This window comes from Cydia pomonella, chromosome 27, assembly GCF_033807575.1.
Source record: "Cydia pomonella isolate Wapato2018A chromosome 27, ilCydPomo1, whole genome shotgun sequence".
Taxonomy (NCBI): domain Eukaryota; kingdom Metazoa; phylum Arthropoda; class Insecta; order Lepidoptera; family Tortricidae; genus Cydia; species Cydia pomonella.
Genome location: NC_084729.1, coordinates 8,682,404 through 8,697,433, shown reverse-complemented (window position 1 = coordinate 8,697,433; position 15,030 = coordinate 8,682,404). Strand labels below are relative to the sequence as shown.

The 15,030-nt window shown below is 38.1% G+C and overlaps 1 protein-coding gene across 1 annotated transcript in view; it reads left to right on the top strand.

Moving 5' to 3' along the window:
* LOC133532611 (zinc finger protein 737-like) overlaps positions 1–15,030 on the top strand; it is a 32,855-nt gene that overhangs the window by 482 nt on the left and 17,343 nt on the right. Inside the window, exons 2-10 of the mRNA XM_061871362.1 lie at positions 1,601–1,735; positions 5,100–5,260; positions 7,697–7,921; positions 10,244–10,412; positions 11,856–12,008; positions 13,105–13,209; positions 13,410–13,510; positions 13,935–14,073; positions 14,584–14,690. Coding sequence (XP_061727346.1) covers positions 1,601–1,735; positions 5,100–5,260; positions 7,697–7,921; positions 10,244–10,412; positions 11,856–12,008; positions 13,105–13,209; positions 13,410–13,510; positions 13,935–14,073; positions 14,584–14,690 — 1,295 coding nt within the window. The remainder of the gene's footprint in view (positions 1–1,600; positions 1,736–5,099; positions 5,261–7,696; positions 7,922–10,243; positions 10,413–11,855; positions 12,009–13,104; positions 13,210–13,409; positions 13,511–13,934; positions 14,074–14,583; positions 14,691–15,030) is intronic.

Sequence of the window (15,030 nt, the reverse complement as noted above, 5' to 3'; positions counted from 1 at the left end):
ATTCAAGTAAACTTTTTAAAAGTGGTTTTGAGGCTAAAAACTTAATTCCTGGATACTTAACTACAATTATTCTATATGGTTTAATAAATAACTCAAAAAAAAGATAGCTCTCTTGTAAAGAGGAATTCAACAATTCCAGAAGTTAATTATCAGTACACAGTAAAGGCAGGTCCAAACTAGAAATGTAGAAACATATTTTACTTACTTCACACATTATAATTATTATTTTCAAAAATAATGAAATTCATAAAACATACTAGATTTCTATAACTCTTTATCTGCTAAACTCTTACAGTGCGAATGTCTATTTAAATTTAAAAAAGTAAAACTCTAACAGCTATCTGAAGAACTAAGTAAAATATTTATATATATTTTGTTTATATTCATAAACTGATTGTATTCATTTCAGCTTTAATGTTATTGATGCTTTCAAACTTGACAATCCAGAGAGGTGTACGAAAACATGCTATGCATTTGAGATGCTGCATGATTTGTGTCCTTCATCTGCCGAACATTCATTTAGTTAGCAAGAAAGAAAAGAGAAGTTAGTGTTAGAAGTGTTGGAAAGAAAGAAGTTAGTCGAAGAGCTAGAAGTAGCAAGTACTAATTTTATTTTTAATTACACTTTATGGCACATTAAAAATGTCTTATATCATTCCATACCAGATAATAATTTAGCAAAGAAATGTTTATTAGGTGCAGGCTTTAACAAAAAAATAAATAAATAAGTATTCATAAGTAGTTTACATTCTAAAGCAAATTGACTAAGCCTTACAGTGAGCTCAAGAAGGCTTGTGTTGTGGGTACTCAGACAACAATAAGTATATAAATAGATACTTATATACATAGAAGACACCCATGACTCAGGATCAAATATCTGTGTTCATCACACAAATAAATGCCCTTACTGGGATTCAAACCTAAGACCAACGGCTTCATAGGCAGGGTCACTACCCACTAGGCCAGACTGGTAGTTGTATTTCATTGCAAGTTTGAGAAAAACACTATACAAATCTCGGGGAGAAACGGGCTGGCTGGCCATGTATCCCTATCTGCCTTCGCTATGCTCGGCCATCTTTTTCTACTTAGCCTGCAACCTTTCATTTCCCGGCTTCTACTCTATAGTAATGTACTATTACCAGGGGAGCGAAACTGTGACTTTAGCTTACTGTTCCACGGATAAGATAATCACTTGAATTTTGATAAACCTAAATAGCATGATTTGTCCCTCAATCGCTGTCAAGTCGCACGGTCTTTTGACGACCGGTTTGGCCTAATGGGTAGTGACCCTGCCCATGAAGCTGATGGTCCCGGGTTCAAATCCTGGTAAAGGCATTTATTCGTGTGATGAGCATGGATATTTGTTCCTGAGTCATGGGTGTTTTCTATGTATGTAAGTATTTATAAATATATTTATATATTATATATATCGTTGTCTAAGTACCCTCAACACAAGCCTTATTGAGCTTATACTGTGGGACTTAGTCAATTTGTGTAATAATGTCCTATACTATAATATTTATTTATTTATTCTGTGCTATTATGGAGAAGTGGTCGAGCGCAATCGTCCACTTTCCTAATGCATGTGGATGTGTTACAGCTATCGGCGGGCGACGGGCTGCCGCGGCAGCTGTGCGCGGAGTGCGCGTCGCGGCTGCGCCGGAGCCTCGACCTGCGCCAGCGCAGCCGCCGCGCGCACGACATCCTCACACAATGTCTCGCGGAACAGCATTACGTGAGTTATAATAACCGCCATTTTGATGTTTTCCAAACAATAAATAATATAAAATAATTAAATAAATATTATAGGGACATTCTTACACAAATTAACTAAGTCCCACGGTAATCTCGAGAACGCTTTTGTTGTGGTTACTCAAACAACGATATATATCATATACAAATACTTAAATTCATAGAAAACATCCATGACTCAGGAACAAATATCTGTGCTCATCACACAAATAAATGCCCTTACCGGGATTTGAACCCAGGACCATCGGCTTTATGCGCAGGGTCACCCACTAGGCCAGACCGGTCGTAAAACAATGGGCCGACAAAAAACCATTAAATTCGATTCCGCTCGAAAACTTTCCCGAGAACCGGCTGAGAATTGCGACCGGTAAAGAACAACCGGATACGGAATTACGGAAGAATTTTTGCTTCTGCCAGGGGGAAAACTGCAGCATTCGGGCATTTTCGGCTCCATTCGGCTCAGCATTGCTCCGGGCAATTATTAAGGTTGGCACAACTTGACATCCCGCGTGCACAACCACAGATAAGATAATGACTTGAATTTTGACAACCCTAAATAGCCGATAGGGATAGTGCCATACATTAGAAAGGGACAGCAAGATTCGTCCCTGAACCGCTGTCAAACTTTGGTTCTGTATGAAGTTTCTTTTCTGTACGATAGTACTATTACTTATTCTGTGCTTCTGCTAAGCTGAAGTTATAATTGCAATTGCACACGAATTTTCACGAGAATCAGTTGAGAAATGCGACGTCTAAAGGAGAACAGGGCACATTTTTGCCCAAGCTGAAACCGAGACTTCGGTTATGTAAGATAAGATAAGATAAGATAAGATAATCATTTATTTGATAAAACATGAGTTGATAAGCTGTTAGTATACAAATTCAGTTCTTTACATGTTCGGCTGGAATTTCAGCATTCAAATATTAATCACAAAAATAAATTACAAATATAAAAGAAGCCGTACTGAAAAATATTGGGAAAAAAAATGTCAATGTGTGTCAATGTCGAATTACTAAACTAAATTATCTAAAAAGTATGAATTTTAAAATGTTGTATTGATTCACTAATGTCATAAAAACAATGTTCCCATAGTTAACTGTACAGTTCTTTACATGTCTGGCTGGCATTTCAGCATTCGAATATTAAGCACGAAAATAAATTACAAACAAAACAAGCATTCCATTAAAATGTCAAAAATTTAAATCAAATATTAATATGTGTCGATATGTAATATTCACCCATGTCAAATCGGAGCAAAATTAATATAGAGAACAGCAGCACATGTTTGCCCTGAAACTACGCATCGCTCGTGCTCCGCGCTCGCTCGGCCTAAAGCCTTTCAGCGTAATACGCCACTTTGAATTTAATTGAAAACTTTATATCAGACACATTAGGTATCCATATCTTGGTTAGTAACAAAACAATAAAAATAATGTTAGTATTACTTAAGGCTAAAATAATAACTAAAAATAATTTCCTATTCTAACTTAATTAGTTTGACGACCGGTTTGGCCTAGTGGGTAGTGACCCTGCCTATGAAGCTGATGGTCCCGGGTTCAAATCCTGGTAAGGGCATTTATTCGTGTGATGAGCATGGATATTTGTTCCTGAGTCATGGGTGTTTTCTATGTATTTAAGTATTTATAAATATTTATATATTATATATATCGTTGTCTAAGTACCCTCAACACAAGCCTTATTGAGCTTACTGTGGGATTTAGTCAATTTGTGTAATAATGTCATATAATTTTTTTTTTCTTTATTTAACTGTACTGAGTTTTACTAATGTAAAACTTGCAACTTTATTTTATACAGTTTTTTACGATTATTACGCTTTCCTACATACACGGATTGTATGATTTTGGCCCTTCAGATGAACTAAAGCTAGGAAATTAGAAGGAACCAAAATATGGCGCGCCGCGAGAAACTTGGGTAACCTATAATCTCAATAACTTCGAAAATATACCTCTGCTTAAATGCTTGCTTTACATTTCCCTCACTTATATATATCAGAAGCTATTTTATACGAAGAATATACTGTTATTGTATGCAGGATAACCATATATGTATAACTGAAAATAAACAAAAATTAGACAAGTTTTCGTAATTTTATATTACAAGCTTTTATTTAACTTGTATGTATGTTGGTGTGGGTCAAATTTTGGGCAAACTTCCCGATTTCCGATTGAGCTGAAAAATTGCGTACATATGTAAGTCGGGTGGCAATGCAATATTATGGTACCATTGAGCTGATGATGAAGACAGGAGGTGGCCATAGGAACTCTGTGATGAAACAACGCAACCTAATTGTGTGGGGTTTTTAGAATTCCATAAGAGAGGTATGGGCATTGTGAATGTCATCTCGCTTTGTGTGGTAGGGCACAGCCAGTGGATGTCATTCCATTGATTGATAATTCAATGTATATATACCGTATTTTTTGACATTTAGATTTTATTCTAGAAAGGTTCTAGACTAGTATTTTTATACAATTTTGATGTTTGACGATCTTTTTGTGAAATTCTTATTATTAAGTTTACCATATCTATAATAGTTCAATGTTTTTTTTAGAACAATAATAACTGCATCAATAAATTGCTCTGATATTTAGATTAAGATGATATTTGTAAAATTTGACGATTTAAAAGTGCTTGTTGCTAGGCCTATTTGAATAAAGAATATTTTGACTTTGACTTTGACAAATCTAGAGCAGAGCCCAGCTGGGGAAGTACCTCCACCTTACAGAAAACAGCAGCCAAATAACACTAGACCCTACTCATAGTGTTGTGTTCCTGCCGGTAAGGTTGCCAGAGCTCAACTAGGGGGGGCGGGTTTAGGGTCGGCAACGCGCATGTAACTCCTCTGGAGTTGCAGGCGTACATAGGCTACGGAGACTGCTTACCATCAGGCGGGCCGTATGCATGTTTGCCACCGACGTAGTATAAAAAAAAAAAGAATTAGCCTGAAAAGTGGCCTGTGGTAAGAAAAGTACAGTCAGCGATAATCATATCATCATATCATTTATTCATTGTAAAGTCATGTACATTTCAATTAAGATGTTATATATACTTGTAAAAATTGTATACGTGTTTTTTTTCACGAAATAAATTTTATTTTTTATTTTTTATTTATTTATTTTTATATACAAATAAGTCAGACCATGACACCCCTAAGATAATATAGTAAAAGCTTGTACCAGAAATATTTTTATTGCCAAAAACTTATTTCTATCGAGCCAACTTTATACTTTTAAGGTTTATGTTCATAATTCAAAACGTCTCAAAATTCAATATAAAAACTCCAATTTCATATCAACCCCTTCTTAAATTGACTCTAATTCTTCCCCAGATCACAACAGACTACATTCGCGGGCTAGACCGGGCGTCTCTCTGCCTGCTGCCCGCGGACGACAAGGACCTTGAAGCCGTGGAGCCCTACGCGCCGCTCGAGGAGCCCTATCCGCAGCCCAGCCTACAGGATTACCTTGACGATGACATCTCTAATGACAGGTAAGTCACAATTATTCTGGTCAAGTGGTCAACTCTACTGAGGGGGGGTTATCGTTACATTCCTCTTCCCATTTTCAAAAAACCTGCTTATATATACACGTTAGATTGCGTTGACACAAGCAATATGCGTTTATGTCGCAGTAAACCATAGTGTCATTGCTAAACACGGAAAGTGGCTAATAGGGTTGTTTCCATCTACAAATCTTAGGGCATAATTGTATCCCAATAAATTCTTTTGGATTATAAGAACATGTTAAACTACTTTTAGGGGACCTGTAATGACCATATTTTTTGTAAATATTGAATTTAAAATATGTTTTGGCACACGTCACGTGACCAAACTCGAAACGTCATTGAATATTCTGATGACGTCACAACTCTCGGATTGACACTGTCGAGAGTTAGGCGATAAACAACAAATGACAAATGTCAGTTGACAGAACGTATCTTCTACGTGTGTATGTAGTTATGTGTCAAACCGTAAACTGTGACGTCACACAATTTTCAAAGAGCGTTTTGGGCGCGAAAGCATCTGTTAATTTAACATATTTTAAGCCGTTTTTAGTATAAAAGTTGAATTTTAGGGCAACTTTTAGTTAATGTAGAACGTAATACAAGCGTTTCAAAAAATTGGAAACAACCCTATTGCCATTTTACAACCGTACCTAGCCCTTATAACCTATATGAAAATTTGTCCGAAAACACTCAGAACTATATACCAAACGCGAAGACGTACAGCTAATGTATCCAGTAAGATACAAATCAAAGTTGATTCCTAAAACTATTCGTCTGGCCTTTTATATAACTCTCGTGACCGCGGCGTGCCGAATAATACGTGGGGATTCGGACTGTCCACAGCTGGTCTCGCAACTTTTACGCCTTCTAGTGCCCCCTCTGTTTCAATCAAAGACGAATTTTATGCCACGTAAGCGCGACTTACTGGCAGTTCCTAAAGCGCGCACTGTGGCGTACAGGAACTCACCATTAGTTCGCGCCTTACAATACCTAAACGCACTTGTCAAATCAGCTCCTGACTGTGATGTTTTTGCCAGTAGTTGGAAGATACTAAGTATGTGACGAATGTAAGAGGTTATGTGAGGCGATGGATGATCACGCGTCTTCGGTTAGTATTTAAGTTTATTTGTTATTGTATAACACAACTTTACGTTAACGTTTTTGGATAGTAATTATATTGTATGCATTCCACAGTGCCTTAGTGTCTCACTGTAATACTGTGTAATCTGTTTCTTCTTCTTCTTCCTCGCGTTGTCCCGGCATTTGCCACGGCTCATGGGAGCCTGGGGTCCGCTTGACAACTAATCCCAAGATTTGGCGTAGGCACTAGTTTTTGCGAAAGCGACTGCCATCTGACCTTCCAACCCAGAGGGTAAACTAGGCCTTGTTGGGATTAGTCCGGTTTCCTCACGATGTTTTCCTTCACCGAAAAGCGACTGGTAAATATCAAATGATATTTCGTACATAAGTTCCGAAAAACTCATTGGTACGAGCCGGGGTTTGAACTGTGTAATCTGTTTGAATAAAATAAAAAAATATATAAAGAAAAAGATATATAATAAACTACTACAAAATACTTGTATAACGGAAGAAAAGAAAGAACATCTATTTGTAAGAAAATTAAAAGACCCTAATTAGTACATTACGATACAAGTGCGAAAAATAGGAAATTCGAAACGAGTGGCGATAAATTAAAACACGACCGAAGGGAGTGTTTTAAATCGACACGAGTTGCAAATTACCTATTCGTACCTGTATTGTACAACGTTTTACAGTAACATATGGCCCTTTAAATGTTCGACACAGTAACGTACTATGCTAATTTTCGCACTAGTGCGGTAAAGTAGCACCATATGTACTGTAAAAAGCTATTACACTGTTGCCGAATATTTAAATTATACGTCTTAGGATGTAATGAGATTACAATTTAACATGTTTTTTTATCTGTATGAAACTTTATTTAGAATAACAATATACATAATGGATATCAGTGGCGGCGCGTCACAAATATTCGTAGGGAACCCGGAGCTAATTTTGCTTTCCTTTTCTCCATGCACCGATCGTGACAGTACTCAACGGGCTGAAATTAGACAAGCCGGTGGGAATCGAGTTCTTTGAACGATCCGCCACTGATGGATATATACAGATGATTACTATAACTAGCTTATATCTAAAATAGGCCCTTGAGGCATTGTACCAAGGATGCTGGCGGCATTTCCTCGTTGTATCGCAATACTGATACGTTGTGCGAGGAAGCCGCCAGCTCTTCGGTCACCAGTTACGTCAACCAGACCTTTCGCGATTTCTCCAAAAAACTTGTGCGCGCTGGGACCCCATGGACCTAGAGTTTAACATGTTTATTTGTATTAGGTTTAAGTGAAAACTTGTGCCATCTGTAATTTCACACATTTTTTTTGGCAGCTCGCAACTCCTGTCCACATTCTGCACACGCGGCTTACGAAACGATCTGACAGACGTCAAGGATGACAGCTACATAGAGTTACCAGTCGTCGGAGAAATGGTAGAGCTGGACGAGAAGCTGGGAGAGATGAGACCGGTGGAAACTAAGATAAAGAGAGAGCGCGGCGTCAAGAGGAAAAGGAAAGAGAAATCGGTTAAGAAGGAGAAGAATAAAGGCAAAACGAGGTGAGTGTGTCAGGGCCGGATTTAGGGGAGGGCAACCGGGGCTACTGCCCCGGGGCCTCCACAAAAGAGGGGCCCCCACAATAGAGAATTCGGAAAATTTACCATTTTATTAGGAAAAAATTTGGGGCCAGGGGGCCTCTGTCAGATATGCTATCTGTTTATCTATAGTTTAGGTATCTGTGGCAAGACTGACAACTCTCTCTCTCTCTCTTACTCGATGATGCCATCAATGATGGCTGTGCTGTGCTTTTACTACTTTTTATAAACTAAAATAATAAGTAATACAAGTGTGTATTAATCTCAATAATTGTTTTATTAACATCAAAACATAACATGGCGCTGCGGACAGGATAATGGTGTAAGGTCACGGTCAGGAAGAGCTATTAAAAAACCTAGATACCTGAGTGATTATGTATCTTAATAGCTCTACCTGATTTTAACTTAGAATAAGTACTTACTTTCAGATAAGATAAAGAAGGGGGATGTCAGATATGCTATCTGTTTATCTGTAGTTTAGGTATCTGTGGCAACACTGACAACTCTCTCTCTCTGACTCGATGATGCCATCAATGATGGCTGTGCTGTGCTTTTACTACTTTTTATAAACTAAGATAATAAGTAATACAAGTGTGTATTAATCTCAATAATTGTTTTATTAACATCAAAACATAACAGCCTCCACTCCTTTATTGCCCGAGGCCTCCAGACCACTAAATCCGGCATTGGAGTGTGTGTTTCTGCAGATTCTCGATTTCGAGATTTTCTTTAAAAAGATCTAAAACATAAACGAAAAATATTTTTGGAAACGAAGATGGAATTGGATTTCATTAGGGTTCTGTACCTAAAGGGTAAAACGGGACCCTATTACTAAGACTCCGCTGTCCGTCTGCCACTAGGCTTTATCTCATGAACCGTGATAGCGTGACAGTTGAAATTTTCACAGATGATGTATTTCTGTTGCCACTATAACAAGGAATTATAAAAAGTACGGAACCCTCGGTGGGCGAGCCCGTCTCGCACTTGTCCGGTTTTTATTACTTTCGCTGTGTCTAACCTTTCTTCTATCCTTTCCCGAAATTAATATAAAACGTACGCCTTGCGGTAATGAGTGAAAAGCCCTTGGTTGGATACGCCTCAATGGCATATGCAGTTATGCACGCACTCACAAAACTGAAAGATCCCCGGGGAAATGGCAGCGACTCTCGCACTTCGCGTTCCAGAAATATTTGGGTTATTCCCACTAGTTACCACCAAGTTGTTACCAATGGTAACTACTGGGATTTTTCCACTAGTAAAAGGTGGACTTTTTTACAAATACAAATTTCTTTATTTTGCTTAAAAATGTGGTACAAAAGATGGTATAAGAATATATCGTAGTCACACACATTCCTCCAGAAACTGGCATGCAAAATTATTACAGTAAGTACCTAAATATAAAAAAGCGTGCATTAGTACGCATTTAGAGTATTTAAATCTAATACTCTTAAATGTAACGTATTACTAAAATATCAAAACGATTTTTTGCAGTAGTCTCCACCAAAACTCGGCTGGTATTTTTTCCCTCCTCCCGTCGCTCGCCTTCCTTAGGATTTTAAATCCATTAATTACATCACACGTTTAAGGGGTGGGAGGGGGTCAAGAAAATGTGACATGTTGTGACAAGGGGAGGGGGGAGTCGCAAAGTTTGTGACGACACTTTAACATTGTCAGTAATCGTTTTTTTTTGTTGTAGAGTTAAATGACGAGTTTTTAGAATGGTTTTCTGTTATAAAATTACTAATATTTGTCATCAAAAATATTTTGGATAAAATATTAATCTTATACCTTTAAACGAGCAATTCTTGTATATATATATATATGTATATAATATTTCCGGGATCTCGGAAACGGCTCTAACGATTTTGCTGAAATTTGGTATATGGGGGTTTTTGGGGGTAAATAATCGATCTAGATTAGTCTTATGTTTGGGAAAACGCGTGTTTCCGAGTTTTCATGCGTTTTTCTTTCGACGCAGAATATGGTCGTTAATTTCGTGTTACCGGCCACTGTCCGTCGGGTCCGGCGGGTGAAGACGCGGACTGCTATACGAGTGTTACGGGTTCGAATCTCGCCCGGTGACTAACTTTTTTTTTTTATATGTTCAAGTTTATATATAATTTTTTAATTATTATTGTTTTAGACAAGTTTAATTTAGTAAAATAATGTAGATAAGATTATCACCTATACACCACCATATTACAATAAATAGTTATAACCGAGCAATGCTCGGTCGCCCAGGTACTTGGATTTTATGTCCCATAACTTCGTTATTTTTTCCGGCAGAAAGAAAAGAAAATCAATTGAAGAGGAACCGGAAGTGAAACAAGAGAAGCCGGGGGTCGAGTGGGTGGCCAAAAAGAAGACCCCCTACAAGCGGAAGAAGAAGGGGTTCAAGCGGTACTTCATGTGCGAGGAGGATTACGCCAAGTTCGAGGAGCGGTACAACATACAGGTATGTACATTTTTTTTTCATTTTTCATACTCTGAAAGTGGGTCGTTGTTGTTTTAAAAAGTATGCAGAAAATTATACGTTTCTGCTCTAGAGCACTGTACTTTCTAAGTACATGTTTTCGCTTTTTTACGATAAACAATTAACATTTCGGTTTTAAATAAATAAATATTATAATAGGACATTCTTTCACAGATTGACTAAGTCCCAGAGTAAGCTCAAGAAGGCTTGTGTTGTGGGTACTCAGACAACGATATATATAATATTAATATACAAATACATACAAAAACACCCAAGACTCAGGAATAAATACCTGTGCTCATCACACAAACAAATGCCCTTACCGGGATTCGAAACCAGGACCATCGGCTTCATAGGTAGAATCACTATCTCCTAGGCCAAACTGGTTGTCATGGATTTGTTGTTCAATTTCTATTCTAATCATTAACTGCCCATTCTAAAAATAACGATATTTTTACCTAAAGTGTTAATTGAAAGTACCCTAAAGAAATACTACAAAAGTTTATACTTAGCCGTGTTTTTTTAAATGCACATGTGTTTTACTTTCCTCGTATTCGAAATGAAAAAATTAAGTTTTCACGAAAATTAATTAAAAATAAAATGGGAATATACAGTGTGTCCCTAGCCATTGGATAAAGCCGAAATGTACATATGCATTAGGGTATTTAGAGCCAGTGTACAAAGTATCATAACAACCGGTGTAGCGGTTTCGAAGAAATTAACAAATTGCCATTTTTTACTTTGGAGCAGCCTGTATGTGTTAGTAGCTCCTAAGGTAATATCCTCAAAGAATAGTATGGAACCTTCTTCGACCTTTTTGATTATCTTTTTTATTTATGACACTAATAAGCTTCTGACTTTTGAAAAATGTCATCATTATCAAATATTTCGAACAAATTGTTAAAAACACTTCCAAAGATTAACACAGTGTGTTTCTTTTTGTTGTCGATTATTACAAATAACTTTTGTTCGAATATTTTATTTTTTTATCTTTTGTTCTAATTAAAAAAATATTAACGTCAGAGCATTCCTGGGAAGTAACCCTACGTGGGATTTCAGGGTTTGTCCAATGGCTAAGGTCACCCTGTAAAAGTGTGGGGGGGGGGGGGGGACAATAACTCCTCGGCGTTTATTATTATAAACCTAAAAGCTGTATGCCAAGTTTCATGTTTTCTGCCGGATGGGACTATAGTTGAGGCTAAGAAGCTACACTATTAGGACCGAGGTATTCCCATCTGTGCCTGGCGGAGACAATGGGAATAGACCATGAATATTAACCTTTTGACCGCCAAAGACGTCATATGACGCGCGCGGCTACAGCCCAATATCAACCTTCATGCGTACCGACAAGGTTCACGATTACGCGCCGCGTACGGTAGGCGTGGCGTTTAAAAGATTAAGAAGCTGATAAAAACACGTGCACAGGTGGTCCGTTTGTCTGAAGAGGAGCAGCTCCGCGAGATGGCGGCGCGCAAGGAGTCGGAGAACTACCAGCACGCGCTCGTGCGCTGCGACAAGTGCTACAAGGGCTTCCTGTCCATGTTCACCTACGAGAACCACATCAAGGTTCACGACCCGGTCCGTATCATTTGTACCAAAAATAAGTTTTTGGCAAAAAAATTCATTTTTGTTACAAGCTTTTGTGGCTGACTGTACTTTTCACAGGCAACTAATACTCATTGACACAATTCTAACCCAAATACAATTAGTTTGCGTTGTTTTATCCCAGAGTTCCCATGGCCATCTCCTGTCTCCATCATCAGATCAGCACCATGTCATCATAATGCATTGTCATACGATGTAAATATGTGTGCAAGATTAGACCAACTAACATGACAAGTTTAATAAAAGCTTGTAAAAAAATAACTTCCCGCCACACCTCTGTAGTTGCAGGCGTCCATAGGCTTTGGTGACTGCTTACCATCAGGCGGGCAACTGTGCATAAAGGCATTATAAATTTTTGGACCGATTACATAGTTGGTTATAGTGGACTTGGTGAGTCTGCATTTGATCGTAGCTATTTCACTCTTTGTCTGTCCATCAAACATCGAAGGTTGTCGGTAGAGATGCAACGATAAGTGGCTTGGCCGAATACCAAATATCCAGCGTACGCAACGGCCGAATAGCCGAATATTCGGCCGCCGAATAATCGGCTAGTCTTACCTAAAATGAAGTCAATTCGAACGCGCGCGTGTGTGCGCTGTGCAAGCTGCAACTTGTTTCTCGCTGTAGGCAGTCTTTGACAGAAATTGCGCTTATTTTGCACGCAGTGCGTATTGAATAGCGGATATTGCGGTGCGCTCGTTTTCGTCTTGTGTGTATTTTTTTAATTTGTATTAAATTTCTCATGTTTTTGTACTAGGTATCTATGAATATAAAGATAGCCTGAAAGATTATACTGGTCTGAATAATTGATTACTTGTAGTTATTTACGTGATGACGTACTATTCGGAATTCGACCGAATACTCTGCCACTATTCGGCCGAATAGTGAAATTGTGGCCGAATAGGCCGGATACCGAATAGTGGCCGAATATTCGTTGCATTTCTAGTTGTCAGGCCTTAATGGATATTACTTAGGACATAAGTAATTTTTTGGGATATAAACAGATGTCGAGCCGTTGAGCCGGCTGAAAATATAATGTTTTAATTATTTTTTATGATAATTTGTGTAGGCGTTGGGTCCCAACGAGTGCCACTTCTGCTTCTGCCGCTTCAAGTGGCCGAACAAACTACGCACGCACCTCATCGAGTGTCACCAGCTCAAGTACATTTGCAAGGTATCCTGCTAAATCATGTTCACACTAATACACACATCGGCAACATTTACGTATATTGCAGGTGTATGTGACAACACATACACCTGCGATATAAGCAGTCAAATATAAGTTACTCGCGATTTAAGATGTGACAACAGGCCAAATTGCTTACCCATTTCACGTATTCATTTGATGTATGTTTTGCTTTTTTGTCTTCTCAGGAGTGCAAGCTAGTTATTCGCGGACGCTACATGGCGGTGATGCACGCACAGTTCCATGCCGGGAAGACCTGGGAGTGCAAGCACTGCCCGCTCACCTTCAAGTTAGTTTCAAAATACACTTTATACTCCTAAGGCCCACGGTTCTTAGTATTTTTTTGTAAATTGTATTAAAACCATTCGAATTTTGCTTATGTATAATCATCAATAGTGAATACAGATTTCTTTCCATTGACATATGTCCTATATACATATTACTTTATAAAGACGGGCGTTACGGGCGAAACAGATTATGCCAGCACATTGGTCTCAAATCGCGCTGCGCGCAACCAACGCGAGCCAGTCGAGCAGTCTAACGCAACCAATATATACCTAAGTCAGTGTTTGATCTAACAAAAACAATAGTTATTATCAGAAGACTTCGTGGTGGAATCAAACTAGGTATTTAAAAAAGGAAGTCTCAAATAAATATCTATCTAGTATAGGTGTGATTTTTTATCGAAATAAAGTACAAATTGTGTTTTTCAGAAAGCAGTCAACGTTCTACACGCATCTACGAATAAATCACTCTACGCAGAATGCATTAGGAGGCACCTGCGATATTTGCGGAGAGACGTTCACGGGAGCCATGGGGCTGCGTATGCACAAGACTCAGACACACAATAAGGTAAGAGTCATGAACATTCACCGTGTCGCAGGTGTATGGTTTTCACATACACCTGCGATATATGCAGTCAACACATATACGACAACTATTGACGATGTGTCTGACCTAGTGGGTAGTGAGTTCGAATCGTGGTAAGGGCATTTATTCGTGTGATGAGCATGGATATTTGTTCCTGAGTCATGGGTGTTTTCTATGTATATAAGTATACATTTATTTAATTATGTATAACGTCGCCTAGTACCCATAGTACAAGCTATGCTTAGTTTGGGGCTGTGTCGATTTGTGTAAGATTGTCCCCAAATATTTATTTCTCCTCTACATCTGGAGTTGCAGGCGTCCATAGGCTACGGAGACTGCTTACCATCAAGCGGGCTGTATACTTCCCTACTACTTAATCGTCTCCACTTTGTCCACTTTGCCATCGACGTAAATAAAAAATAAAATTATACCTAAGTCATACCTCCTCTGAAATATACCTGAGATATTTTTATTGTTTTTATTTATTTCCAGAAAGAAATAAAAGCTCTAAAATGTACAATATGCAAGATACAGTTCGAGAACAAGGAGGCGCTGGATCGTCACTTTCAGCCTCACAATGACTGTGATCCCAAGTTGAGGTAATTATATCTCAAATCTGTCCAATTATACACACTTAGTACTTATACACCGTGGGCCAATTCAACCTGACAAATTTTAAAGGCAAGTTCTTAGTTTTTTTTTTTGGAAACTGTATTAAAACCATTCGAATATTGCTTATGTATATTTAATGTAAGTCATTTCATAGGGAATACATACATAATCAGTCAATTTGTTCACTCTATATTATTTTATTGTATTTTATTTTACCTTTCGTGATTTTTAGAATAGAATAGAATAGAATAGAATAGAAGAAATTTATTCAGAAAACGCTTAAGTTTAAGTAACACATGAGACGACAGAATCAATTTATTATTAAGC